The sequence below is a fragment of the Cucurbita pepo genome, chromosome LG03 (assembly GCF_002806865.2).
Source record: "Cucurbita pepo subsp. pepo cultivar mu-cu-16 chromosome LG03, ASM280686v2, whole genome shotgun sequence".
Classification (NCBI taxonomy): domain Eukaryota; kingdom Viridiplantae; phylum Streptophyta; class Magnoliopsida; order Cucurbitales; family Cucurbitaceae; genus Cucurbita; species Cucurbita pepo.
In genome coordinates this window covers 4,063,157-4,088,326 of record NC_036640.1, presented here as the reverse complement: position 1 = coordinate 4,088,326, position 25,170 = coordinate 4,063,157, and the positions used below count along the sequence as shown (strand labels likewise).

The 25,170-nt window shown below is 34.7% G+C and overlaps 1 protein-coding gene across 2 annotated transcripts in view; it reads left to right on the top strand.

The window, feature by feature from the left end:
• The window catches only part of LOC111790131 (transportin-3), a 38,672-nt gene extending 14,516 nt beyond the window's left edge, over positions 1 to 24,156 (top strand). Inside the window, exons 11-25 of one of the 2 annotated variants that reach the window (XM_023670958.1) lie at positions 2,260 to 2,383; positions 5,052 to 5,186; positions 6,069 to 6,149; positions 9,415 to 9,528; positions 9,674 to 9,753; positions 11,669 to 11,804; positions 12,132 to 12,281; positions 14,212 to 14,297; positions 15,388 to 15,575; positions 15,650 to 15,742; positions 18,052 to 18,242; positions 18,366 to 18,477; positions 21,948 to 22,105; positions 22,749 to 22,865; positions 23,195 to 24,156. In XM_023670958.1, coding sequence (XP_023526726.1) covers positions 2,260 to 2,383; positions 5,052 to 5,186; positions 6,069 to 6,149; positions 9,415 to 9,528; positions 9,674 to 9,753; positions 11,669 to 11,804; positions 12,132 to 12,281; positions 14,212 to 14,297; positions 15,388 to 15,575; positions 15,650 to 15,742; positions 18,052 to 18,242; positions 18,366 to 18,477; positions 21,948 to 22,105; positions 22,749 to 22,865; positions 23,195 to 23,419 — 1,990 coding nt within the window. In that variant the 3' untranslated portion in view covers positions 23,420 to 24,156. The remainder of the gene's footprint in view (positions 1 to 2,259; positions 2,384 to 5,051; positions 5,187 to 6,068; positions 6,150 to 9,414; positions 9,529 to 9,673; positions 9,754 to 11,668; positions 11,805 to 12,131; positions 12,282 to 14,211; positions 14,298 to 15,387; positions 15,576 to 15,649; positions 15,743 to 18,051; positions 18,243 to 18,365; positions 18,478 to 21,947; positions 22,106 to 22,748; positions 22,866 to 23,194) is intronic. The other variant, XM_023670959.1, reaches the window with a different exon arrangement.
• Positions 24,157 to 25,170: the final 1,014 nt, after the last annotated feature.

Sequence of the window (25,170 nt, the reverse complement as noted above, 5' to 3'; positions counted from 1 at the left end):
TGTTATAGGTAGTAAAACTATATATGGAAAATATATAGTAAACGACTATTTATAGTAAAAAGTTGGTAGAGAAATATATGGTAGATATTTATATATAGTAGGTGGTTATATCTGTTAAAGATGTATATAGTAAACTGAAACCATATATATACCCCTTAGGCAGTGCTTTCAAGATGCTTTCTGCATTCTTTGTATTCTCTCTGTATATACTTGAAGTCATCAATACAAGACCTTTAGCCAATATTTTTCCTTCAATTTTCTTTCTCCTATTCTTTGTGTTTCCCTAGATCGAGTGTGTGCGTTATTGTACGATCTTAATAACATATTCCATACGAAAAAAAAGAAAAAGAAAACAAAAAGATCTAAATGTCTAAAACTCTCATCTTAAACTTCTATGATGTGTTTATGTTGATCACCTTTGTCAATCCCAATGGCATCATCAATAAAATCCTCCCCCTCAAAATCTGGTTCATCCAATGATAAGTTAGCCATGCAAGCATCCCAACATCCTCAAAATAATCAAAGAATCTCCCGCAATATCCCTGTGTGAATATTATTGAGTTCTTGACAATAGATGCAAATTAATACGGATAAATACTATATCATCTGCACGTTGTGGCATCATCTTGTTTCATCTAACAGAGTTAATAAATGAGTACGTGCTCCAATTTCTCAGAGCATGAAGATGAGGAAAGTTGGCCTAGTAGCTTGAAAGTAATTGATTGAAGGAATTGTGTGGCCCACAAATCTTTAGCATCTGCTTTTTCCTGGCAGTGATGAAATCAACATCATTAAAATATTTTCCCTTCTTCGAAAAACTAGCGAACTACAACACTTTTGCTCGATCTTCTGGGTTGAAAAGTATCTCTTGAGACATTCCATTCTTTCACGAGTTACTTCGATATCTTTATGTGGAGGTACTCGATTAGGACCATCTTTAAGCCATTGATCACTATAGTACCTAAATATAAGTTTAAAAAATGTTGAACTCTTAGAGATTATAATATAAATGGAATAAGAATAGAATACTAAGAGATCAAAATTATAATATTGTTGCCTAAACCCTTTCAATCATAGTATCGTACTTGTCATAAACCAAATGAAGAGTAGGTGCATCTGTTTCGCAAACCCAAATCATGTCATATATAGGTGTAATGAAGGAAAGGATATTATCAATTTTGTCCCACCAAACATCACCCACCACCAATTCTTTCACATATCTCACTTTTCCTACATCGTCCTCTCTATAACATGTTCATTTGTCACTAATAATCATAGCTTGCGAACCACCTTTAATGAGTTTAAACCTCTTAAAGAATAATAATGACCGATGCAAAACGTGTTTCTGCCACATATAGCAATTTCAAAGATACAAACTCATTAGAAATAGCAAGCCTCATTGAATGATTCACGATAAAAGTTCTTCACCACCACCACATCACCAGCAATATCATAAATCCAACTATATTCCTCATACACTAGCATATTGTTTACAACATTTTGTATTCTGTAAGGCAAGATGAAGAATAGGCACTAATCACTTCCTTCAGAAAAGTTTAATAAAATACTTGTCTTTGACCTCTCTTGAGCAATCCACTGCTTTTGGAAACATTGGCTGATCATTTATGATCGACATAAAGTTTATCAAAAGTCTCCTTTGTGAATCACTGCATCCATCACGCACAATACTTACGCCCCTTTCACCGCATGTCTCTTTAACTGGCTGCAATAATCTTTGAATATTTGTCTTTTCTTTCTGAGGAAGAGTTGTCCACAACAATTTTTTCAAGGAGTCACATTTCCTAACAATAAATTGTTTGCAGCACAAGTAAATGCACCTATAAAATGTGGATTTCTTGCTAAGTGAAGAGACAATCCTGAAGAACAAAACATCCATGCAATAAGTGCTTGTAATTGGTCCGTTGATGCCATATTAAACGATCTTTCCATTGCACTTGGAGCACCATTCATAAAAATTGAAGTGTTTGTGCTTCCTATATTAAAACATTAGAAGTACGGTTTTTCTGCTTTGTAGATTCTTGGTCACTAGGAAGTAGCGTAATTGGTTTTTCTTTTTGTTCGAAGATAATTTCCCTTTTCTCTCGTCTATTGAACACAAGTTTGTGGCAACGCATATAGGAAGCCAATTATTTCAATCTCTTTACTATGTTTATTCCTGTATTTTGCATACCTTTTTAGTGTCTCTTTTGTTGGTGCTGTGAAAATTACAAGAATGTGAATTCTTAAATCTCTTCTCAGGTCTTCTCTTGCAAGCTACATTCTTGGCTGTGATGAGAATAATTCGGCGAATAGGAAACATGTGGAAGATGTATTTTTGTCTGTATTTTCAGCACTGCTTGATGGGCTTCTATTACGGATTCAGGTTTCTTTTCCTATTCTGCTTGTCCTGAATACACTAATACAAAGTTGGTTCTAGTTGCTTGCTTTTCTCAGCGTGTGTTACTTGATTTTCTTATATCTTTGGCATAGACAGATGAAAACAATGCCTTTGCATGATCGAGCAGAATTTGTTGTGCTTATTGAATATAAATATTGCTGATTAGTTCTGCTGCATTAGAATGTAGGATTTTTCACTTTCCTTTGACTCTATTATGATGAACATGATGATGTTAATCTCATATTCTATTCTTTTAGGTCCAAATTTAATTGATTATAAGATGTTTGAATAAAATAGAAAGATGCTGAAATTACTTTAATTCTATGATCTACTTCTCCCCAATGATTTTTACTCAAATTAATGCTTGGAATGTAAATTATGGTTTCTTGATTCATCCGGTTCCTTCACAATGAAACATCTTTTCCAAGCTGCTTAGTTAGTCTTTTTTGGCTTCTTTTCTTTTTAAAGCTCTTTAGAAATCAAAGAGTCCTAGGAAAGGTAACTTTTTTCATCTGGATTTTATACGGATGCATCAATTCATCATAATTTCCTCAGAAGAAGCTTCCTCTCATGGCGTTATCTCCATCAATGTGTCGTTTATGTCTTGGTGATTAAGATGATCAAATTCATATATTTTTCTGGTGTTTTATCTCCTGGACTGATTTGATTTCATTTTCCAAAAAATTCATAAATGACTTCCGCACCATTGCTGCCCTAACTGAATGCTTAAAAAAGGGAAGTTTTGTTGGGGTAATGAACAAGAAACTTGTTTCAATTCTTTTAAAGATAAACTTATTTCTACCAATGTACCTAGCCTTCCAAATTTTGGGTTTCCTTTTGAAGTAGTAGTTGACACTTCCGGTATAGGTATAGATGTGGTTCTTTCCCAAAATAATCACCCTATTGAGTATCAGGAAAAGAAAAAAAGAGTTTTCGTTTTGCAATTCTGAAAATAGCTTGAGTTTTGCTTGATCTCTTTTGCATAGCTTCTTGATATTTGCTTGTGAGTATCCGACCCATCTTGAGAATTTCCTACCACCTTCAACTGAAAAGACATTTCATACTCTGATTGCATCTTTTTCTCAAAAGTTAAAGGAAATCACTTACCACTTCCCAGAGGACCATCCATCCTTTTGTATCAATGCTTGCATGAACTTGCACAATCCTTCTCCTCCCAAGGAAGGCCAAACAGAACATTCAAAATTGTCATTAAGTTTCTTCTGAAAGAATGAATGAACGTGATTTTGCAGTAAATCAACCATAGCACATTAGAACCAACGTAGGAGAGGAGTTGAAAGAAAACCATGCTGATTGCTTCTCATTTCTTCCACAAAAGTCATATCATTTTCACCCCCAATAGTGAAGAAGATATTTTGAGTGCAACAACTTTTTATAGTCATGGTGGCAACTAATTTTGAAACGAGCGGAAGAGGACCATCAAAGTTTAAGGTGAACAGAGAGTAGCAGAAGGCAGCATGGTGAAATTGTCGAAGGGAATGGTGCTAGTATGAGGCTAGGCAAAGGAATGGCTATGGTTTGGAGAAGAGAGGAAAAAGCGGAAGAAAAGATTTCTTCTCAAGGGTTTAAGGGGGGTCTGGTCGGGATGGTTAATGTCGAACAAAATCAGTAAGGAATGACAATCGAAAGTCGGCAACGGACTGAGAAACATAGGAATTGAGTGGCACAAAATGTTGTTTCGAGTAACAAGGGTGTTGAAAGTCTTAAAAACTTATGGGTTCCCAATTTTTAAAAAAATTCTGCCAAGCTGACGGATTCTATGTTGAACCCTCCATTCGGTAGCAATCCGACTAAAGATTTTGATTCCAGTGGGCAGTGTTATCATCATGGTTGCAACGGTGTGCTTCAACTGACTGAAGCAAGCATCTTGAGCTTAGAGTGGGACTTACTTGAAGAAATTTAGCTTGCTTCTCATTGTTTTATTTTGGATAAAGGGCTTTGGCTACAGTGACAACGTGCGGATTCGACAACCCAAACCAACAACCTCCATAGAACTTGAATAGATTGGGTTCTTTGCCCCCACACAAACCTGTAGAGAAGTTTTGGGAGTGTAGTCTTACAAAAGGGTCAAAGACATTGTAATGGACCAATATCTCTCTTTGGTTTGGTTCATTCTGTAAGCTCCTAGGAATTTAGTATTTCAGTTTGATGCAAGTGTGTAACCAACTTCGGAAGACTGCCTTACCTTACAACCTTAGTTACCTTCTTTCTTATCTCATGATAGGGAATCCTTTTAGGGAGAAAACTACACTTTGGATAAAAAGTTCTTTCCTGTAAACCCCTGAAAACACTATAGCTTTTTCTCACATTTTGGTTCCTCTTTTGTGCTTTCTTTTGTGGGTTTCAATGTTGTAAACTTTGGCATTATTTGGTAGGTCCCAAAAGTTTTAGCATGTAAATGAGAAATGGATTTATTTAATGTAACATTTTTCTATTCGAATTTGCAACTAAAATCATGTTTGTTTTTGTGCTTTTAAAACTAGATATTTAGACAGCTTGTGTAACTTTTGTTCTTTGCAATGGCTAAAATTTTGGTTTTCTATGAACTTAGTATTCTCTTCAACCGATATCCTTCTACATTTTATAATTCTTGTATGATATTAAGGCAACTTATCATCTTCTTTGTGATTGATAGGTGGTTGAATCTGCTTTCAACGAGGAAAGAGGAATGATAGACCTACCTGATGGTCTTATCCATTTTAGAATGAATACCGTTGAGCTTCTAGTGGATATTTGTCAAATTTTAAGGTCTTCCAGATTTATGGAAAAGGTATGCTAGTTTGCGGATGTGCTTTATTAATGGTAAACAAGTGAGAAGTAACTGTGGTTTGGGCACTCATCATTCTTCTCTGAGATACCGAAATCTTCTCCCCTTTTGTATACTTTGTTTACCAAGAACTATTTGTTTCTTATACAATTAAATAAAGAAATAAAAATGAGGGAGGTGTAGATGAAACCGATGAGTTTTGTTATTATCTTTTGATAAATCACCACTAAACCTACAAATTTAAGTAGATGATAGTAAATTTAATCTTATATAAATACTTTTAACACTTTTTTTCACTTGTGGAGTTGAAATTTTGTAGAAGGCCTAACAAGTTGACATCAATATTAATTGTGGAGGAAATAACATTACAAAGTCCGAACATAGTACCTCCATCTCTAGTTCCATATTAAATCACCTTTGAAACTAATAATTTAAACTTATGGATTTTGGTAAATTTAATCCTATATCAAAATTGTTTCATCTCTTGTATTCAACAATTGGAACCCTTTTCTGTAATTTCAAGTTTTCTTCCTTTTCACAAGCCCTTTTTATGTTAAATTTCTTTTTTGCACTGTACGTTTCTACTCTGTTATTTGTCTTACTGAAAGTTTTGTATCTCATCCAAATTTGTGTATTTGGTATTTGTAGAGTAAGATAGGATTATTGCTTTGTTAGAAACGCTACTCAAAATTCTTCTATGTCAAGGATTTAAGAGTATCAGATGAGTGATACAAGAGAGAATATTTGCGTACTGCAGCCCCTCGTGGACTTCAAAATCTTTGCATTCCTGCTGCCTCTCAGTTTCCCCCTATATTCTTTTGCATTTTGTTCTAATAACCATCTGTAATCTTAATTTTCCTTTCTACAATTTTTTTTTTTTTGTAGCTCTTCTTCAGCGGTTGGACTAATGGTAATGTACCAATCCCTTGGAAGGAAGTGGAGAGCAAGTTATTTGCTCTTAATGTGGTGAGGCAACATACTTGCTGTTTCGTTTGTTCCTTGGATTATTAGATGTGACCAACTGGGGAGCATATTCATGTAGCTCCCAGGTATTTGGTACCTTTTAGTATCTTAAGGGAAAGTGTTCGTTCCTATAAAAAAAAATCTTAGATATGACATATGAATTTACCTTTCTTTTGATTCTTTGAAATTCAGAAGGGTACTAAAAGCACAATTATTGCTGTTGATTCCAATCATTAGAAAAATGTTCTTTAATAATTTTTTTTACCTACATATTGGAATCTCAAAACTTGCTTCACAATCCTTAAGATCTTCTCTTTGATGTTGTTTAATATGTTTCTCTTGAACAAATTTGCTCGACGAAGTGATGAGTGTCATTGAGGATACGAAGTCTTTGGGACAAGTAATATTTGTAGAACACATGAAAGTTGGTCTCCACCATCTGTTTTCAAGGTAAGCTACCTCATTTGAATAGAACATCCTCCCCAAAATCAGCATTGTTTTCTTCCTTCAACGTTGCAACTGCTCTTCTTTGTGAACATTCATTAGAAAGATGTCGTTGTTTGAGTTAGGAGCACCTTTATTAGTGAGAGATGAAGAGGCTAAGTTCTCCATAATTAAGGAATTGGCATGATGTAAGGTGGCTTCACATGTAAATTGTCTAGTTTTCTGTATTGGGCCAATTCTCTAATTCTGTTTTTTAGTTAGAGATTGATAGCCGTTGAGATTAGCTGCTTTAGTTATGTGGTTGCAACGGATAGCACTGTTAGTGCTAGTATAAATACTTACCTCTTTTTACTTTTGGGGGGGAGAACCGTTATAATAAAATCTTTATCACATTTATCTTACACCACAGCACCTTTTCTTGGGGTATAAAGCAATGGACAGCCCTATTAGTGCTAGTGTAAATCCATCAGGTAAATGCTACAGTTGCCTACTTCCTAAGCACCATATAGCAGTGCAATATCCATGAAGACTTGATAATTCCTTCAGCAAGTACTTCCTTTCTATGCCATTGTATGGACCATTTACATCTGTTCATCTTCCCTAATAATAGGGCAACTGCCCAATCTTCCAAACACTTCTACCTCCTCCATTCAAGATCAGTAGAACTGAAAATAGGTGTGACCATACTTTCCTTCTTTAGCATGGTTTTCTAAGATCAACCCACCTACTTCTATTCAAATCCAAAAGAAGAAAAGAAAAGAAACCACCTTCCAGATGTGTATGAAGTAAAGCTTATAGTAGTGGAAGGAAGGTCATTCGTTTGCCTGTTGGTTGTTCTAAGAGGGGTGATGTTACCTTTTGGGATATGTTGAAGGTTCCTGTCTCCAAATTTAAGAACTTTTCAGTAATGTTCCGTCCAAGTAAAGTGCTGCTCCTAAGATGTTGCCCTGTCCAAGTGTTCCAAGTTCTCTTTGGATTCGAAAAGATAAAAAAGTGATTGATTTGAATTGGAGTTTACTCATGGTGCTCTCCAGGTGAAATGCGCATGATGATTGGAAAGAAATTAAGGAAGCATTGACCATCACTTTGAGGCAACTTTCGTGCTCAATCCTTTTATGGTTGATAAGGCTTTATTACAAATGGATGATGGTAGGATTCTTGGACGACTTGGCTGTAATGGGAAATGGATGCACATTGGGCGTTTTCATTTGAAATTTGAAGCTTGGACAGTCGAAAAGCATAGCAAACCTGAATTTTGGGTAGGTTATGTTGGTTGGATTCAAATTATGAATGTACCTTTGCATTATAAAAAATTACAGACCTTCAAAGCAATTGGTGAGAATTTTGGGGATATGATTAGGGTTGCTTCTAAAGCCCTAGGTATGTTGGATTGTAGTTCTTCCTTTATTGAGATAAGGAAGAATTCTTGTGGTTTTATTCCTACTTTCATCGAAATTCATGACAAGTTTTTATGTAAAAAATTTCTTAGATTTGGAGATATAATTTCTATTGATCCTTCTTTTCTTGTGCAATCTTTTGGAGGAATTTTGAACTCTAGTGATTTTTAAACCCCTTGGATTTGTTTTGTATTAATATGGTAATTGATGACAAAAAGTCACCTTGGAGCTTGTGGTCTTAATGACGAAAAGTCAGGATTGTAATAACAAGCTTTCTCTTCATTTTTTTCTTAGTCCCGCAAATTTGATTCTCTTATTGCAGCTTGTGGTTTTGAGTTGTATGAAATTCTACCTTTGTTGATGGCATTCGTAGTCAGGCTTAATGTTATTTATTGCAGTTTTCTATCATTGGCTTGTCGTAAAGTTGTTTCTTTCTCAAGGTGTTTGGATTAGTGCTTTAGTGCCCGGTGAAGAGTTTTTTTTTTGGTTGTCTTGCGACTTCAGGCTCTTTGTTTGCCTCCGGGTTGTTTTCAATGTTGGAGTTTGGCTTCCTGATATTTTTGGTCTTTTGTTCCTTGTTGCTGCCGCTTTTTATTTTTGGTTTTTTCTTGCGGATTTGTTTGGCTGCTTCCAGCGCTGTGTCTGGTTTTCTTTAGCTTTGTTTAGTTTATTTTTGGGACCTTTGTTTTGCTCACTATTTCTCTTTGCTTTCTTTCTTTCTCTCCCTTGTGGAGTTTGTATCCTTGAGGTATAGTCTCTTTTCATTTTATCAATGAAAAGTTTCGTTTCTTATTCAATAAAAAAATAAAAAAAATAAAAAATAAAAAGACCAACTTACCGGCAGGTCATTAACTATTCCTAATTGCCTAATCATTCAGCTAACTGTACTGCAAAAAAGTTGCCTTTCAAAACACACATCTCTTGTTGAAGGCATTAACAGCAATCCCGTACATCAAGGTTGTAAAGTCCTGGTCAATCACAATCGTTTATTATGTTGTAATGAGCATCTGTGATTCTTTTTATTTCACCTACAGTAGCTTTTTTTTTTTTTTCCTTCCTTTTTTGGGATATTGAGTTTTGATGGATTCAGTGTTCCTGTACCACCTTTCTTTCTAATATTTCTGTTTCTTTTATGATTAGGTAATAAACTAATCATAAAAGCATAGCCATTTTCTTCAACATGGTATATTACTTTGAAAACTCTATGATTTTTGTCAGTGACCTTTATGCCCATAAATACATTTTTTTTTTCCTCGAAAAATGATGACACTTTATGTTTTTGACTTTAACCTAGGTCCATTGATGGCTAGCCCTATGATACTCATACCTTTAGTAATATACGGAATGGACTATGTTTGTAGGAAATAGAAATAACCTTATGAATCTTTTTTCTTGGGTGTGATTAAATAAATATTTATACATTCCAGGTTGCTGAGGTAGTCCTACAAGAGGGTCAGAGCTTTGATTTCTCTGTTATCACGCAACTGGTGACCATGCTGTCTGCTAGACCGTCAAATGAGATTAAAGGAATAATGTGCCTTGTATGTTGGTCAACCTTACCCTTCCCAAGCGTGAATAGCTTAGTTTATCTAGACCTAAATGGGAAGCTTATGTCCTCATTAAACCATAAGGTCAACATTTCTGTTATTTATCTAACCCTCGTAATGTTTAAAAATGCCATTCCAGGTTTATAGATCCCTAGCAGAAGTTGTTGGGTCTTACTTTAGGTCAATATCTGCTTTTCACACTGATGCCAGACCCTTGTTGTAAGAACTCTCCTCTATTTTCTTTATTTTATGTTTCTCAATTTGCAGGGTTCAATTCTTGTTGATTGTTCATTTTGTAATTGCATGCACACAATATACTACTTCAAAGTTTCTAATCGCTTGCTCAAGAGTTAAGGGTCAAGTAGTTCTTGTTAAATTACCAATCAATTCAAAAACTTAACTTGATGGGTTATGGTAAATTTAACTAATTATACAATGGTTTAACATTCTCCCTCACTTGTTGGCTTGAAAATTTGTAGAAGACCCAACAAGTGGAAAAATATTAATTGAGGAGAAAATGACATTATAGGGGTTCGAACACAAGACAACCTACTGTCTGATACCCTGTTAAATTACCAATCAACCTAAAATGGGTTATGGTGAATTTAATCTTATCAATAATTTAATTGTTCTTTCTAGAATTCTCTTTACTATCTTTTAAGAATGCCATAACACTAAAAGCAGTATCCATTTGATTCTTTGGGAGGTTTTTTTCTCTTCCCGTCCTAACAGGAGGGCATTATATTGTTCATAGAAAAGCATGAAAGTTTGGCTCTCCTTCCGAAGTGGTGGTTGAGATTTCTATGAGAACTAAACTCTCTATTTCTCTGTCACAAGATCATAAGAAATCTGGTCAAGATTTCTTGGGATTTTTCCCCGTCTACTTTTTCTAGTTGCTTTTTTAGCTATCCCTTTCCCTTCATTAATGCGAGTGCAGTTGACCTTCCATTAACCGATTGTTGCTCAAACATGTTTTAGACAAGGTCAGTAGTGCACGAAATGTATAAGCTTTTATCTTGTTTGGGCTCCTTTTGTTGTCTTTTTGTACGTCCTTATATATTCCTTCATTTTTCTCTGTGAAAGCCCTATTTCTCATAAAAAAAATAAAAGGCCAAGTTTCTTCAAAGAATAGAAAATACATCCTGACGACTCTCTTTAGCTTCAGCACTGGGGACAACTATCCAATAAGTGATATAGTTTTTGTTCTTTTACCCTTGATTAGTTGGCTATTAGCTGCTGTAATGTGTTTTTTTTCCTTCTTTTAGTGTTGGTTAGTTGTTACTAAAGTTAGTAACAGAGGTAGTCAGGGAGCTGTTTTTTGGCTGTTGGGAGTTAGTTCAACTCCTTGGTCCCTATAAATAGTAGGTCTCTAGGTTGTAAAATAACATTCAATCACTAAAAGAGAATTCTTAAACGCTTGATACTGCGTCAGTGTTGTATCAAAGTGCCTTCAACGAATGGACTTGATGGCAGGGAAGAACATTTCGTGTGACCTCCAGTGATGATGAAGCTCAACACGGACTGGAGCCCTTGGGCCTTTCCCCAAAATCCCTCAACCAATGCATCTTTCAAATGGAAGAATCAATGGATGAAATGAAAACCTATTTTCCTGAGGTGCCTCATATGATAGAAAGTATGGCATGACAGATGGAACAATTAATCCTCCAAAGATCCAACACCGTTAACCAAGAAGGAACAAAGATTGGCTCAAATACTAATCACCCTAAGCTCCCTAACTCACTCTATTTATAACCATTTATCTTTTTTTTTTTTACTGGAAACAATATTTATAACCAATTATCATTATGTCCCTACTAATATTCTGCAAATATTCTCAATATATCTACTCTTACATACTTCTCCTTCCATGGTGCATCCTTGTTGACTCATAACCCCGTGGCTGGCAAATATTATGATTGAGCCTTGAGAAATGTTGTTGGGCATTGGATCATATGAAACCAATTCATCTGCAAAAATGTCATCAAGTTGGGCTGAAGTTTATATGATCGTAGTCTATAATCTGTAATCTAATAATGGAATGTTCTTTCTTACTTATTCATCATCTTTATCTATATATCCATATTTATTTATCAATTGTAGTTTTTTCCCCATTTATAAATTGATCTATTTTCAGATTGTTTCTTGCTACTGGGATCACGGAATCTGTTTCTTCACATGCTTGTGCCTTCGCCCTCCGTAAAATTTGTGAAGATGCAACCGCTGTAATCTTTGAACTGCAAAATTTGGAAATTTTGATTTGGATTGGAGAGGTAATATACTCTCTGATTATCGTGACTAATCAGTGGAATTTTAATGGAAAATGAATGTTGTGAAATCCTTAGAAGACTGATGTTGTAGATGAAACTAAAAATTATATTCAGCACAGAATAATGTTTGATGTCAAGATAAACAATTTTTCATTAAATGCAATATGTGACGCCTAAAAACACTATTGGCTTTGAGATGAAATGAAAACAATAAAAATTTATGTAAATTAGTTGTTTTGTCTTTTTTTTCTTTGACTGGATTATGTTATTTCTTGACAAGATTATGTAATCATCTCTTGGACTAAGTCTAACTAGCCTTTGGTTTTCTAGAGTCTGGAGAAGTTGCATTTACCTTTGGAGGACGAGGAAGAAGTAGTTAGTGCTGTAAGTTTGATTCTTGGTTCAGTTCCTAATAAAGAACTGAAGAGCAACTTGTTGGCTAGACTGCTTTCATCAAGCTATGAAGCAATTGAGAAACTAGTAAGTTTCCATTTACAACGAGTTTGATATTCTTTTTTTTCTTTTTTTTTCCTCCTCTCTTGATTTATTGTAGGTGTGTTTGGAGGTATCTTGTGCACAAATGAATGTTTCAATTAACCATAGACATCTTGCAAGTGTCACATGACATTAGCCAATCTTCTTCCCATTTCTCAAGTCTTAACCCGCTAAGAAACCCTGTCTAAGACAGGAGAGATATGAAAAACGAGGTAGCTGATTAGGATGAGGTATTCTACGTATCCAAATCCGTAGCAGGTCATTGGAAAGTTTTCTAATCAATTTGGATAACGAAAGAGGAATAGATTTATAAAACATTCCTCTCAGCTTCTCATCTTTGTATTTTATTGTTGTTCTTAATGTAAATGTAACAAACTGGATACCTCATGTGTTTTGTTGCATTCTTTGTCGGAAGGCAGAGGAGAATTTGTATCATATTCGTATCATTTTTTTTTTAATGTGTTTGGCTTCTAGGTGGCCAAACACAGAGATCAGGGGGGGATGATTGACCAGTTCATCCTCCATCTGCCTTTTTGTGAGAAGGGGAGGATCTTGTGGCAAACCAGGGTGTGTGCTTTATAGTGGGACTTGTGGCGGGAAGGAACAATAGAACCTCTAGAGTGGAGAGGGGCCCTTGTGATGTTTGGTCATTAGGTAGGTTGTACGTTTCTCTTTGGGGTCAGTGACAAAGTCTTTGTAACGAATCATTAGGTCTCTTGGTACTCGATTTGAATCCTTTTATTCAGCGGGACTCCCTTTTGACATTTTTTTTAATGTTCCTGCATTCTTTCATTTTTTTTCAAAGAAAAAATTGTTTAGCGTTAAAATATATGTATGTGTAGATACATATACATATACATAATTTATTGAAATTTTTTAAAATACAGCGGTGAAAATGTTTAATGCACATATTCTAGGCATTAACTATTAAAATAAAATACAACACTAAATCTTCAAGAAGCTTTTTGAAGGTTCTACACATACCTCAAATACATATCACATTAGTTCTCTCTTGAAATATCTTGGAGATTGTATATTATTAAATGTATTTACTTTCTTAGGGTACAAAGAAATCTTTGAAAGGGATTCTATTACCGCAACCCAACTTAAAAGAAGAAGAGTGAACAAGACTTTGAAGCTTGCTAATACACAACCAAGGACCTCGATAACTGCTGACTTTTCTGACTTTAGAAAACCAGCCTGCTGCACTAGATTTTCCATGAAAACTTGCTATTAATTTTGTGCAATATTCAGAAGATTCATGATAAAAATGCTAAACCCATTTAGGTAGCAAAGCTGTACTTCTCATTCTTAAGTTGCCAATGTCTAAACCTTCATTTTGTAAAGAGTTTGATACCTCCTTCCAATTGGCAAGATGTTTGATTTTACTGGCTCTGTTTCCTTCCCATAGAATATCTTTAATCTTCTTCTCTACCTTCAAGCAAAATATTCTGGGCATACAAAAAATAGACAATGAAAATGGGAATGTTGTTAAGAACTGATTTATAAAGGATGAGTCTACCTCTTGATAAAAATGTCCATCTTGGTACTTTCTTACAGTGATGTTGAGGCGCACCTAGGTGCTTGCCTATGGCAAGGGCGAGGCAAGGGTAGGTCAGATCGCCTTGCATGTACTTAGGGTGACAACTTTAATAAGGCGCTCACCTCTTGCACCTTTCAGTCGCCTTGAACCTATGTTCAAGATGCACAGCCACTCCTTCATAATGACAAGCATTTCTTTGATTTTTCAACTTTTCTGATTTTCTACAATTCTTTGATTAAGAAGAAGAATTGAAGTTTTGATGTTGTTGAGCTAGTGGTCCACTTTAATCATTAAAATTATAGGATAATTTCCCATTCCTATTATTTCTATGCAATCATTAGTAAACTAAAAGAAGCGTGTTGCATTTTTCAGGTTGATGAAGATAACGCACAGTCTCTGAGACAGAATCCTGCTACTTACACGAAAATCTTAACCTCCGCTGTGAGAGGCCTGTATAGGTATTTATGATTAAACAACTTGTTGTAATTTAGGGTTTTAGTTTTTAGATTGTTTCCTTGTTTCTGCTCAGAGTTATTTTCTTATCTATGTTTATAGCTTTATTTTACAGTTCCCTATAGGTTGAGACTGATATCTGCTTTTCTGCATATCTGATTGTTAGTCTCGTATAAATTCTATTCTTCACCCAATGAGGTATAGATAAATATAATTTTTCATACATAGCTTCGCTTGTTCTTGTGGTTTCTTAAATTTTAATGTGGCGAATCTTGTTTTTTGTCATTAATATCTGAATTTAATAGTATTGGGAACTGAAATTAGGTGGTGTCAATTCGAAATTAAAACTAATATATGGACAGTCTGAGCTAGAACGCATGGAGTCTAATCTATCTAATACTAAGCCTCACCTGTCATATTGACTAAATTCTGGACAAAAGTCAAACATATGCAGATTCTTCCTCGCATTTAGGTGTGTTATAGTGCTTGAATTAGTATAATTGTATTATTGTAAATATCTTAGACATATTGTCCTCTATTGTCTTTTTATTTTCTTTTACTAAGGCTACCCTTGTACACTTGTCTATATATATTTTTTAGTGAATGAATTAGATTATTCTTATTTTCTCAAACTTTAAGAATTGACGAGCTGCAACTTGCTGTAACCCAAATTTAATGACCAAAAAGCACGTTTTCTTTGAACTCTATATACCAAGTTAGAATTTCCACGAAGATAAACCAAGATGAAACATTCACCTTTCGTGGACTCCATAAGAGACCTTGGTGGTACTAACTCTCTGACAAGTGTTTTTAATAAGAAAAAAAAAAAGGTTATATAATTATACAATTTCTCACTCCTAAATTATTACTACGCACACATCAACTGTAAACATTTCCAGCTATTGCATCCATTTACTTCTATGAAGTCCATGAAGTTATTGTATTAGCATGGTCACACTCCAGTCATTATCGTTTTTCCCTTCCAGACTTGGATTTATTTGACTAGCATGTGCAAAATTCTCGATCAGTTGTGATTTTTCTGTATAAATAGAACGTTTTCTGCTCAAACCCTTATGCCTGGCTGTTTGTTTTCAGGATGGGAACTGTATTTAGCCATCTAGCTACGTCTTTGTCAACCGAGCATACTCCAGATGATCCTATGTTTTCTTTGTTGATAGTTTTTTGGCCAATGCTAGAGAAACTTCTAAGGTGTGAACACATGGAGAATGGTAATCTCTCTACGGCAGCTTGTCGTGCGCTATCTCTAGCCATCCAGTCCTCAGGTTTGCTGTTTATCTTTTGATTAGTTTGGTTTTTGTCTTCTACTAGACCCATCCACTGAATGTTTAATATGCAGGTCAACACTTCGTTACGTTGCTGCCAAAAGTCTTAGATTGCTTATCGACAAATTTTGTTTTGTTCCATGGTCATGAATGTTACATTAAAACAGGTACATTATTTTATTCTTTATTGCAGTTACTTCATTTGATTGTGAGGGAAAATGAGATGTAGCATGATCGGCAGCGGGTTTAGAACTTTTAGTTGAGTTGTTAGTTGTTTTAGTTTGTACCTGAGTTATTTATCTTCTTCTTTTTCTTTTTCTTTTTTTTATTTAAACAAGAACCTTCTCATGGATATAATGAAAATGAATAAATGTTCAAGGGATACAAACTCCCAAATGGAGTGAAAAAGAAAAAGTACAAGCAGCAAATACAACTAAAAAGATTAGCCATGAAAAGTAGAGTTTTCGTTAAACAGCAAATACAACCAAATATTTATCTGATTAGTAGATTTTTGGTTAATCCATTTACCTTCCATAAATAGAGGGTTCATCTCTTGTATACATACGCTTTTGGATTTTAATTAAAATTCTTCTTTTTGGTTTCTTGGAGATTTTCTCTCGCTTGGTTGCAACAAAATGTTTTCTTATTTTCATTATAGATAGAAAATATGTCTGAGAATAATTCTAGACTAGAAAGATTTCAAAGATAGATCGCTAAAAATAGCAATTAAGTAGTTAGTTTAGGACTAAAGAAAGGAGAAATTATAGCTATACAAATACACACTGAAAGACATAAAACTTACAGGTTTGTAGCTTGATTTCTGCAAGATGTTCTTTATTATATTTGTCCTCAACTTCCAAAGGTATGTCCATATGCACGTGTTCCATTAGATTTCAAAAATGCATTTCTGAAACCCTACTTCCATAAAAACCCGAAATCTCTTCAAGTTAATCCTGTAGTGTGATGCAGGTCCAAATTTGAATTTAAGTGGCAACAAGAAAGATAGTTGCAACTACTTTTCAATGAAGATTAAAGGAATCGGGATTCGACATTCACATGAAGGCCTAACTCTATTTTTTCCCAACCAAGACTTAGCTTTTGATAATTTGAAAATAACTTTCTTTTTTTTAGTAAGAAACGGAGATGCATTCTAAAATTACTTTTTTTTTTTTTTTTTTTTTTTTTTTTTTTTTTTTTTTTTTTTTTTTTNAAGCAGTGATGTATTCTAAAATAACTTTTTAAGTTTTCAAGGAACCCTCAAGTTGCGCTTAAACCGAATTCATACTGCATGCATAAAACCATTGAGGTGGATCACAATCATCTCTTCCTTTCTCGATTGTGGTTAACAAGGATTCAACTTAGATATTCTGTTTTTTTTTTTTTCCTTGGTACATCTGCTAGCTTATAGAGTATCGTACTGTAGATGCCTGGCAACCTTACAGCATATATATATATATAGATACACATATGCATGCTTGAAACTATATATAGTTATATGAAACAGAGAAGTCATATCTCGATTGTGGCTACTCTTAGGCGTGGTTAACAAGGATTCAACTTAGATATTCTGTTTTTTTTTTTTTTTTTGGTACATCTGCTAGCTTATAGAGTATCGTACTGTAGATGCCTGGCAACCTTACAGCATATATATATATATAGATACACATATGCATGCTTGAAACTATATATAGTTATATGAAACAGAGAAGTCATATCTCGATTGTGGCTACTCTTAGGCGTGGTTAACAAGGATTCAACTTAGATATTCTGTTTTTTTTTTTTTTTCCTTGGTACATCTGCTAGCTTATAGAGTATCGTACTGTAGATGCCTGGCAACCTTACAGTATATATATATATATATAGATAGATAGATAGATACACATATGCATGCTTGAAACTATATATAGTTATATGAAACAGAGAAGTCATATCTAGATGAAAAGGGAACAAAACCCGACTTACAATAAAGGACCTCCAACCAGTTAGTAACCAAGTAATTACTGAAGCCTCTAAGAGTTTAAAAAGACAACAATGATAGAATATCATTCCACAAATGATTATGGACTTCTCCTTCCCTCTAAAAGGTTGTACAAGCGTTGAACCAAAGAATCTTTGTGTGATGGTTGAAACTTTACCCAATGAACATTTGAAAAACCATAAACTTAGCTGAGTTGCTCTGAGCCGAACTTAAATCGAAGGCGTCCGTCCAGCAACTTGGACTATAAGAATGTCTGACAAGCTCATAAGAGTATCAGACTTTATACCTTATCATTTCTTTTCTTTGGGATATAACTCGCTTGAGTGAGCATATTGCTAGGTGGGCACGTTTGTGAAAGATTCAAACTTTATCATTCCGTTGACTTGGTTATGATTTTCTTTAAAAAGATCTTTCCTTGAGGCACTCCCCCACAAATTTGTGGAGATGTACAGATAGTGCTTTTACTGACCAACTATTTTAATAAATTATCATTTGCAGCTTCAGTTATTGTTGAAGAATATGGCCATCATCAAGAAAAATTTGGGCATTTGTTTATCACCACTTTTGAAAGGTTTACTTATGCAGCATCCGTAAATGCTATTAATTCCTCGTACATATGTGACCAAGAACCTGATTTGGTGGAGGCTTACGCAAATTTTGCATCAATTTTTCTCCGATGCTCTCATAAGGTTTTTCTTTAAGTTCTATTATTATTTCCTTTTTTTTTTCTTTAATATTATAGGTGCGGTTTCATTTATCCTTTGCGAGAAAATATAATTAGATGGCTGTTTGATTTGTGTACTATATTCCAGGAAATATTAGCCGCATCTGGTTCTCTTTTGGAGGTTTCATTCCAGAAAGCTGCTATATGTTGCACAGCCATGCATCGTGGGGCAGCATTAGCAGCAATGTCATACCTATCTTGTAAGCGCTGTGCACTGCTTTTTTTCCACCCCTAAAAAATATTAGTTGTACTGCCAGAGTAGAAAATCCAAATGATGCTGGCCAATGCAGCTATAAACTTACAGTTCAAATGTCAGTGCCCAATGTTCCTGTAGGCTAGTGCCCAATGTTCCTGTAGGCTAGTGCCCGGTGGGATGCTTGGCCTTGATTTCAATGGTGATGACTAATGTGTCCAATTCGCATGAGTGAAAACTCACCATAACCCAACAGTCGATCCAACATAGATCACAAATGCCATCTAGAGTTTAGCTATTGGAGCAATGATTTCCTTGTTGTCAATTTCATAGGATTGAGTTCCTCTAACTTTCTCCCCTAACGACTAGTTTGGAGTAGAATAAGAGGGTTCGATGAAAGCGACATTCTTTATAGCAAATACATTTTGTGGTAGGACAGTAGCATTTGTAGCCTTGTTGAACGGGTAAGTATCTCAAGAATATGCATTTATGTATCCAAGGATCCAATTTACTACAATGTTGGGGATAGATATGAACAAAGACTGTGCACTTAAAGACCTTTGGGAATAAATCAAGGAACTGGAATCTGAGACGAGGAAATGCTTAAAGTAAGACATTACAAAGAGTGGAAAAGTTGAGAAACGAAAGGGAATATGGTTTATCAAGTATGTTGCTGTGAGAATTGTCTTTTCCCAGTAGGACATGGGAACATTAGCAGAAAACATTAGACATCGAGTGACTCTGGTGATACAGTTCTTGCATTCAGCAATTTCATTTTGTTTTGTAGTGTTGACACAAAAGCTATGATGGACAATTCCTTGGTCAGTTCTAAGAATACAAATTTTTATGTGGTGTTATGTTTGAATCATACTATTGAACCACTTGAAAGTTTGATGAATTTTGGATTTTTTATTTCATCAATTTGACTTTGTCGAGAAGTTTCTTAACATGACTGTATAAAGCCTCATACTCCTATGGAGTACTGAGACATATCTTGAAGTGTTTGAACTTTTAGAGTAGTTGTTCTCGCTCCTGCAAAGGCTCTAATAAGATGCAAATCAGTTGGAGATGGCCCTTGACCTAGAGAAAGCCCTTATAATCTATTGGATTTTCATAGCCTGGGCCCACTCTCTTTGATGCTTCATATCGAACATAGTGTCACAAACACCCTACTTGTGATTATAGTGAACTTGGATTTTTTTCATCAAATCTCAGCCATTGTTATAGACAACGTTCCTGCTATGATGCTGAATGATGGTGAGCAATAAAGGTGCCAGTCAAATTTCATAATTATTAATGTATTCATCTAATAAGCTTTCTAATGTGAGGAAAAGCGGTTTTGAAGAGTTTCTTATCAATAACTTCTACGGGCATGCTCTCCCCTCTCTCCTCCTTCCTCTCACCCTCGACGTCCATTTCTTTGCCTTCATCCAGTTAATCTTCATCAGATTCTACATCTAAGTTGAGTATTTCTTGTTTGCAACCCTTTTTAGCCGTCATTCTGTTTCTTCTCAGTTTGAATTCAGTTCAAGGAACAATTTAAGTAACTTTTCTTGCTGGTCTTTAAGTTCTTTATCATTTCAGAGTTCACCTTTTTAAACAAGGAGTTGAGTAACTGCTGTGTTGAACACAAATACCCAAAATTCCTAGCAGATAGAAAGTTCTTTTAGAATGAGTTTAATATTACAAGTTAGTCTTGGGAGAAATCTTCTGCTTCTGCTCTTTCTCGTGGAATGAAAAGATTCAATAAATTCATTGATTCACCAGATAAGAGTAAAGGAAGAAAACATACCAAGGACAGCATTCCAGCCTTGTTACGGGCATTATGAGTTTTATTCATGGAACTGATGAATCGGGCTCCCCCTTTTGGTTTGAAAATGAGTGTTTCTTTATTGAAGCATTTGAATCAAAGAGGCTGTTTCCTCTTGGTTTATGTCAAATTAGATGGTTTGACAAGGCTATGGTGGAGATGTTTCAATATCCTTATTATTCAATTTTCTTCTGACAAGAAATAATGAGTGGGACTGTTCTTATTCAGAAAATATTTTTTCTGTTTGGTTTATGGAATAGATGGTTTGGCCATCTACAGGAGGGTGAAAATCCTTTTGCATTCCAGCTGGAGTAAACAAAAGGAGCTGGTTAACCTTTTGGTTTATGATCAAATTTTTTCTAGTGAAATTAGATAGCAAAATTTCGAAAAGGTAGCTGAGGATCTTATCTCTTGACCCTCTTTTGCTGAAGTTTGTACCTCTTATGCTGAAGTTGTTAAGAATAATGTTGTGTTTAAACACCAAAATATGAGTAATGCTCCTCCCAAATTCATCATTAGAAAAGAAGCTTCCTTTCGAGTTACGAAAGAAACAGATGTGGTGGATATGGATTGGATTTCTGTAATGGTTATCACTAGACTATTTGCTCATGAGAATTGGATTGATATCTAATCCGTTATGAAGAAACACTGTGAACTAGATTGTTTCATCAATCCATTTATGGCCAATATAGCCATGGTACGATTAGAAACGGGAAATGGAAAGAGCCTTGAGAGATATAGGAAAATGGCAAAAATTGATGATTATCACTTAAAAATGGAAAAATAGGATACAATGAAGCACTTGATAATGGAACGGAGGAGATTTAGTTGATGAGGTTAGGGGCTCTTTGCAACCTTTCTTCAAGAAGAAATCCACCTTTCTGCAAATAAGTCATATGATATGCCGCCTTTACATGTTCTTCACGAAGAACAATTTGAAGATAAAGAAATTTTAATATTTATTGAAGGTTTGTGGCCTTGAGATATTTGTATGTTGATTTTAAATTGTTAAATATAGGTTTACTGCTTATTGTTAAAAGCCAAAAAGTAATGATAAAAGATAAAGAAAAATTAGGTAGAAAACGATGGTTGAATGAAGAAAAAAAGCTTTCCACTCGAATAAAATATTTAACAATTTTTCTAGTCATTTGTTAAAACTTAGCCTCATCAACATATTATCCCAAGAACAAAACCTGCAAATTAAACACATCCACACATTAATTATCCTGCCTATTCATATACAAACTTGTGTTATCCCAAACATCTACACCTCAAATATTTAATATCCATACTCATGAAGCTATATCCACAATCCAAATGGGCCATTGTTGTTCTCTATGTTGTTGGTCTGTGTTTCTAGCCCTTCTAGGTTCTAGTTTTTGCTTTTATTAGCTCTGTTTTTGTTTTCCTGTTCTTTCCCTTTAGGAGATTATATCTCTAAACAATTTTCTTCCTTTTCATCGACCAATGAAAAGGGTTGCTAAGGATTAAAAAAATACAACTTAAAACTCATTGGAGAAAAACTTTGTTGACATAAGAACACTTATGTTAGTACATTTACTCCAAAAGCCATTTTCACCTTGTGTTAGCTTGATTTTCATTGCCATTGTACGCTTGTACATAATTAGTTTGAGTCTTATTTTCTCTAAATTGTTGTGCCTATTTAGGTTTCTTGGATGTTAGTCTTGCATCAATGTTAGAATTTGCTAGTACCAATTCTGAGGGATCATTCAATTCTATGGTAATACACGTTCTATCCCACAGCGGCGAGGGACTTGTATCAAACATTCTATATGCTTTGCTTGGTGTTTCAGCAATGTCTCGGGTAAGCTTCTAATGTAATTGTATGTGCATGAACGCATGTTCAATTCTTTCTTTCTTTCCACTTGCAAGTACCCTTGTAACCATATATACCTTATGTACCTTATATACCTTATGTACCTTATATACCTTATATGAGTAGTTTGCCATTTTAAAAAAACAGTTGATGCCTGATATTTGCTATGGATGTATAAAGAAATGTGGTTTAGCAATTTTAAGAAAAGCATGGAAGCCTGCTTTTTAATATAGTTGTAAAATCCCGAGATTTGAGCATTTGAAACAGTGAAAACTTTGGTGCATGATGTTAATGAATCGTGTGGGCTGTTCCTGTTTGTGAACTTTGTCGTTATCCTCTCTAATGAAGATGATCTTTTATGTGTATGATAATGTGTTCTGCGTTGGTTCCTGGGGGTATGCATTGAAGAAAATAGAAAAAACCCTCTGTTATACATACGGTCAAGAACAACGAGATCTCTTGGTTTTACTTTATCCTACTTCTCTGAACATAAACTCTTGGAGACCTGTAATGTTGTTGGCAGTCATTCATTCTCCTTCTGCTAAATTTCGCATATAAAGGAACATTTTTTTCGTCTAACTGAATACTTGCAAGACGTGCAGTCAAGTTAACACGTAAACCTCTCAATCAGGTTCATAAGTGTGCAACAGTTCTGCAACAGTTGGCAGCAATTTGCAGTGTCAGTGAAAGAACGGACTTGAAAGCTGTCCTGCGCTGGGAATCTTTGCATGGCTGGCTACTATCAGCGGTTCTCTCTCTCTCTCTCTCTCTCTCTATATATATATATATATGTGTGTGTGTGTGTGTGTGTGTCATTTTGTAAATATTGACTCTGCATAATAGTTATAATTAAAAAGGGGATGATTTTGCTGTGGGTCGCTATACTTTAATTTACATTGAAAATGCATGTACTAAAAAATTAATCTTTTAAACTATATTTCTGAAAAGGAATACAAACAAATAGATCCTGTGTTATTTTCTGATAGAGACCAATATAGCAGCCTGAATTTGATATTTCTATGCATACAGACATTTGAACTAGGCATTTTGATTATTAAAGGTGTAGAGTTCTTCCAGGTGCAGGCTCTCCCACTGGAATATTTAAAACCAGGGGAAGTAGAAACTCTTGTACCACTATGGTTAAAGGCGCTTGGAGATGCAGCCTGCGACTACCTTGAAAGTAAAAGTTGTGATGAATTAAAGACTAATTATGGACATATGCAAGGGAAGGGTGGAAGAGTCTTGAAGCGTCTAGTTCGTGAATTTGCTGATGGTCACCGCAATATTCTTAATGTGATTTAATTGCTGAATGGCATCTATATAACATCATCATTAGAGGAGCCCCAGCTCATAGCTTTTCTGCTTATGCCCCATTCTGTCGTTGAGGCTTATTTGGCAGCTGAAAGTTCAGGCTGGTTTGGAAGCTTCGGTCAATCCTGGGCAATGTCCTGCATAAATTATGAACATCCTCTTCTTTTTTTTTTTCCTTTTTTTCTTCCTTCTTTTTTCTTTTTTCTTTTTTTTTTTTTTGTACAGTGCTGTATTTCAATTTTGTAAGATCACCAAATGTTGAAATTTGTTCATATCATTCATTCTTTTTGCCTCTCAAGCTCAGGTCTGATCGTTATGGCTATTGGAGATGATTAAGTAGTAATGTGTTATAATTACTTCTTCGCTGCTCGTTGATCGTGGGATAGGCGTATAAGCTATACTTTGCACTCTCGAGGGACGAAAAGATGAACCAAAACCTCATTGTTTATTGGTAAGGAAAGCCTTGTAGAAGCTAAATACTATACCATACCAAGATTTGAAGCATTCCTTGGATGAAAGCAGCTTGTTGGTGATGGAAAAAGGTGATCCTGCTTCGTCTTTTTTCTTGTGAAATTTTAATGTATTTAACATTGTAATGTCTTAAATTTTAATCCGAAAGTTTAAGGATGATAATTGATTGTTTTAGAGACTTTACGATGTAACGTAGATTTTCAATCGTTGTTTGCATTTAAAAAAAAAAGGTTGTAATCTATTATCTTAGAATTCTACTTTGCATATTGTGGGATGAAACTTTACATTTGAACCTATCATCCAGGCCATATATTGATCGTGCAAGGATACAAATAATAGCTACTGTATAAGGATTACCAGTAAAGGATAGAGTATAAGTATCCTTTCAAGCATTACTTCTTTTCAGTGTTCAGAAGGTGAATGACTCATTTTTTGGCTATAAACTAGATGCCAATATGTCTATGAATGACTCATTTTTTGGCTATAAACTAGATGCCAATATGTCTATGAATGACTCATTTTTTGGCTATAAACTAGATGCCAATATGTCTATGAATGACTCATTTTTTGGCTATAAACTAGATGCCAATATGTCTATGAATGACTCATTTTTTGGCTATAAACTAGATGCCAATATGTCTATGAATGACTCATTTTTTGGCTATAAACTAGATGCCAATATGTCTATGAATGACTCATTTTTTGGCTATAAACTAGATGCCAATATGTCTATGAATGACTCATTTTTTGGCTATAAACTAGATGCCAATATGTCTATGAATGACTCATTTTTTGGCTATAAACTAGATGCCAATATGTCTATTTAAGTGTTCAATTTCGAGCTTTGATTAACGTTGCAATAGGATTTGTGTTGGTATTTTTACTTCTAATAAAACAATCTAATTTTGAATTTTGTTCGGTGCTTGTACCATCAAATATTTGAAGTTTCTTGTTACTAGTATATTTGCAAATCTAGAAAATATTTTTTTAGTTGGATAATTTGAGTTGTTCGGGTCATTTGAATTCCTAAGTATACTGAATATGAGTATAACAATACTATAACAAAAGTTGTCCAAAGTTGTCCATTTAAGTTCGATGATATAACTAATGTGTCATGTTATTTAAGACAAAAGCATCTGTTTTTTTAACAAATATTTGCAAATCAAAAAATTGATGCTATATTTGTAATGAACTATATACATATAGCAGTGGATGGAGTGGTATATCAATGACATAACATCACTCATGTAAACTATAACTGGCATACCTAA